Source organism: Pinus tabuliformis, chromosome 7, assembly GCF_031772625.1.
Source record: "Pinus tabuliformis cultivar Carrire ecotype Pingquan chromosome 7, CPIR1, whole genome shotgun sequence".
NCBI lineage: Eukaryota > Viridiplantae > Streptophyta > Pinopsida > Pinales > Pinaceae > Pinus > Pinus tabuliformis.
Genome location: NC_142293.1, coordinates 67,718,913 through 67,723,358, shown reverse-complemented (window position 1 = coordinate 67,723,358; position 4,446 = coordinate 67,718,913). Strand labels below are relative to the sequence as shown.

Genomic DNA, 4,446 nt, shown 5'->3' with positions numbered 1-4,446 from the left:
AAATATATCAAATTAATATTTTCAAATATTACAACTTTGATGTGGAATATTTATGCCTTTAAAGATTTTAATATATCCCTAAGATATGGTTTTTTCTTTTAAAGATTCATTTTACAAATGTTTAGTTAAAAGAAATATTAAAAGATTTTGGAGCAAGATTTTCGAATCTTTGTCTTGAATTAACTTTTTTCCTTTGATTTAAGAAATGACACTCACTTTCGTAAAGAGTAAAAATGTTTAAATTTTTACTTAATTTGGAATTTTATTGTGGTCAAAAAATTTGTTAAGAGTAAATTTTTGATCCATTCAAATTGTATATGATAAAGGAACTACTAAAAGCATGAAATAATTTACTAGTCATTTAAATACATAACTATATTTAATAATTAATCTCCATCTTTTAATAAGATTAAAAATTTATATATAATTTAAGATTGGCTGAAAATAAATAAATAAATAAATTATTATTTTTTTGAAAACATGACATACTTACACATCGAGGTCATACTGCGCTGGAATACAGAATGCAGAATGCTCCTCTGGACGTAAAAATTCAAAGTAATACAACAACAATACAAAATAAACAAATTAAAATTAAAAAAATAATGAAAATATATAAAAAAAAAAAGACCTAAAACATCTATTTTACATTTTTAAAATTTAATTTAAATAATATATAAAAAATAAACTTACTATAACATATTTTTTTAATATCATTTTCTGAAATAAAAAACACCTAAATATCACATAATAAATTGGATTTTTTTTAAATAAAAGTGTACATTAAACTATTATATACACTTAACTTCTAAACTATTTGTAATTATTATTCATTTTTAATTACTCATCACATATATATTAAATAGATATATTAAAAAAATTGGAAATTTTCTTATTATAAAAGTGTACATTAAACTATTATATACACTTAACTTCTCAACTATTTATAATTATTATTCATTTTTAATTACTCATAACATATATATTAAAAAATTTAAAGTATTTTTTTAATATTAGATATTTTACATTATACTCGTATTTTTTTTAGTGTTTTTGAAACTTACTTTTGATTTTTTAATGTTTTTGAAACTTACTTTTGATTTTTTTTATGTTTTTGAAACTTACTTTTGGTTTTTGAGCCTAGAGGCTTATTCTAACCTCAGTATGATGTGTAATGTTATCCGTCCCTCACCAAAGTTGAAATTTTGTTCATGTATGCCAAAAATAAATAAAATCTAAAAATTAAAAAATTAAATAACTATACAAAACATTTAAATAATATCCACTCATAAAAAAAATTGCAAATGAAAAAATTGGATCTCTCCACTCTTATTAGATCAGTATTTAAAATAAATCTATGTTGATATATTAAAATAAAAATAGTATATATATACCTTAAACAAAATAAATATAATTCGAAATAAATATATATATAGATTGAACCTTATAATTCTCACATGAAATATACAACATATTATATATATATATATATATATATATATTTCTAGCATTAATACCTTGCGAATGTCTTATCTATGTTTTTTTTTAACCAGATGGTGAATCGGTAACTATCAAGTTTAATCCACGGGAGACCCAGGATCAAACCTCATTGCTACGGTGGTTGGAATGCCTTATCTATGTTGTTCCTCTAAGAAAGTTTGCAGAGAGGGCAATCCACCCTATATAATCCTGTGTATAGTAAAGATTAATAGGCAGTCTTGGTGCGGGAACTGCTATTAAGGGTATTCTCTTCTGTAGAGTTAGCCCAAACACCTCAGACATATCAACTACAAAATCATCGTCCTTGGTGGCCCCAAAGATGGACCAATTGAAAGCATGAAGGAGAGATCCCAAAACCAAATGAAGTATTCTGTGTGCCAGAGGAAGCCCAATGCAAATCCTTCTTCCTGCACCAAATGGTATCAACTCAAAGTCTTGGCCTCTATAGTCAGTATTACACCCCAAAAACCTTTCTGGCTTGAATTCCAAAGGTTCCTTCCAAACCCTAGGATCTCTTCCAATGCCCCATATATTCACAAACACTTGTGTGTTCTCTGGGACAACATATCCACCAATCTCACAAGAGCTATCTGCTCTTCGTGGAATTATCAGTGGAGCTGCTGGGTGCAATCTGAGGACCTCCTTCACTATTGCTTGTAAATATGGCAGCTTTACTATGTCTGATTCTTCCATTCTTTTGTCTTGACCAACGATTTCATCCAGCTCTGCCTGAGCCTTTCTTATTACTGCTGGTTTTCTGAGAAGCTCAGCCATTGCCCATTCAACTGTTACCGAAGTTGTATCCGTCCCTGCAATGAACATGTCCTGCCAGCATAATCGCTATATTTAGTTTACATTGTGTAAGGTTTTATAGATAGAAAGTGGGGTACAAGTTTAATATTTGAAATTCTTTTTTCCATTAACAAACCTAATATATAAAAAAAAATAAAAATTTAAAAATGATTGAGAACTCTACTTATGTAAAAAAATAAAAATTTAAAAATGATTGAGAACTCTACTTATGTGGCTATACAGTGCACGATTGAGAATTCTACTTAAGTAATTATGCAGTGAGGTTGACCATATACATCAAACTGAACTCAATTGTAAATTTTAAAAATACTAAAAATCCATAATGGCTTCCATATGCATGTAAGTATTTTATAATGGAAGCTATCACTACTCAAACTGCTTACCATTAGCACTCCCTTGATGTTTTCCAAAGTGAATTGTGTGCCACCCTTCCTTAAATCCAGCATGATTTCTAGAAAATCCTTCCCTTCATGGTGAACAGTTGCACCATCATTATCATCATCTTCTCCTAGACGCTCCTCAATAATCCTGTCAAAGAGACTGTCAAACCTCCTGGCCAAGCTCTTCATTCCTTGCTTCAGTCCTTGCAGATCAAACCTCTCCAGGAAAGGGAAGAGATCTGATAAATTTGGAGTTCCTGTCAACTTGAGGACTTCCCATACCATATCCTTAAACTCTGCAACCTCTCTAGAACCCGGGTGAAATACATTTCTGCTGCAAACCATCCTGCCCACAAGGCTAAGTGAATTCAGAAAGGCTCTCTCTCCAATATTCACACTCTGTCCCTCAATGGAGTCCTCAAAGATAGACCTAATGGTCCTATTTACTTCATCACTTCTCAAATGCTGAAGGGCATCAAGCCTTTTGGGTGAGAATAGTTCAGCGTTACAGATCCTTCTGAGCAACCGCCAGTGAGGACCATAAGGACTCCATACCAGACTAGTCCCCTGGTATGCAAATGTCCTGGCAGCCATGTTGATAGACCTGCTGGAAAAGGTCTGGTCATTGTTTTTCAGCACCTCTTTTGCCATGGATGGTGATGAAACAACAACTGTTAATTTGCATCCCAGTCTCAGAGACATAAGAGGCCCATATTTCTGTGCAAGGCCAAAGAGAGATTCATGAGGTTTGTCACCCAACTGAAGGATGTTTCTAATGATGGGCCATCCAGGAGGACCAGGTGGCAATCTGTTATTCTTCTTTTTGTTGTAGAGGAGGAAAATAGATAACAGCACAACTCCCACTCCCACTACTATAAAATCATACACTGATGCAATCTCCATTGAATACACCAGGAATCAAACAGCTTCAGAAAATCATTCACTGCATTGGCCCATGAAAACCAAAATAAGATACAAAATTTAAACCACCCAAGGGTGTCCAACGATCTTGTTTTCAATCTTCGTTTGGACATAAAACAATTATCTAAGCCAACTAAGCAGGTAATAGTTTTGAATGGTTGTTTGGAATGGCAAGTGGAAAACACGCATTGCCTACCAGACACCAAATTTGTTTATACAAAGGTCGCTTTCTCCCACTCGAGTTCCAAGCGACCTATTACTGTTCTACTAAACATGTTGTCCTTTTGGTTTTTTTGTCAGGTTGCAATATTCTGTTATTCAAAGTATTTTTATATTAAAGAACATAAATCAAATGCATCATCTTTATCCAAAAATAATTAGATAATATTTATGATCTTTAGCTTCTACATTCTGTGAATGTAATGTATATCTATCAAAATTAACAAATATTTATGATCTTTAGCTTCTACATTCTGTGAATGCAATGTATATCTACCAAAATTAAACGGTTACGGATTCAATGTATTTAACTAATATTTTTTCATTTTATATTAATTATATAGCCAATTATATATCCAATAAATCTGCAAGAAAATTAATGGTTACAAATTCTATGAATTTAATGGAGATTTAAGATCTGTCCAAGAGGAACAATTTTGAGGAATTTTTCTGTGGTAAGAAATTCGATTAGGAAGTATTTAACTCAGTGGTGGTGGCGGGGCGATTCGCCCCATCACCCGGCAATTCTCAGAATCGCCTTCGCCGAGTCTTCCCATAGAAAACATGTTTCTTTATCCCTCTTAGGCAAAGTTTTTGACATTCATTTCCGACA

The 4,446-nt window shown here is 31.8% G+C and overlaps 1 protein-coding gene across 1 annotated transcript; it reads right to left on the bottom strand.

The window, feature by feature from the left end:
- Positions 1-1,620: 1,620 nt before the first annotated feature.
- On the bottom strand, positions 1,621-3,707 carry LOC149245243 (geraniol 8-hydroxylase-like). Its single transcript, XM_089455562.1, has 2 exons — positions 2,697-3,707; positions 1,621-2,325 (listed from the first exon to the last, which is right to left on the bottom strand). The coding sequence occupies exons 1-2, from the start codon at positions 3,594-3,596 to the stop codon at positions 1,636-1,638; spliced, it is 1,590 nt and encodes a 529-aa protein (XP_089311688.1). The 5' UTR covers positions 3,597-3,707; the 3' UTR covers positions 1,621-1,635.
- Between the last annotated feature and the right edge of the window lie 739 nt (positions 3,708-4,446).

Excerpts from the sequence above, each read along its gene's own strand:
- LOC149245243 (XM_089455562.1), bottom strand. The coding sequence starts at position 3,596 with ATGGAGATTGCATCAGTGTATGATTTTATAGTAGTGGGAGTGGGAGTT. Across the intron at positions 2,326-2,696 it reads ACATCAAGGGAGTGCTAATG|GACATGTTCATTGCAGGGAC; the intron begins GTAAGCAGTTTG and ends TTATGCTGGCAG.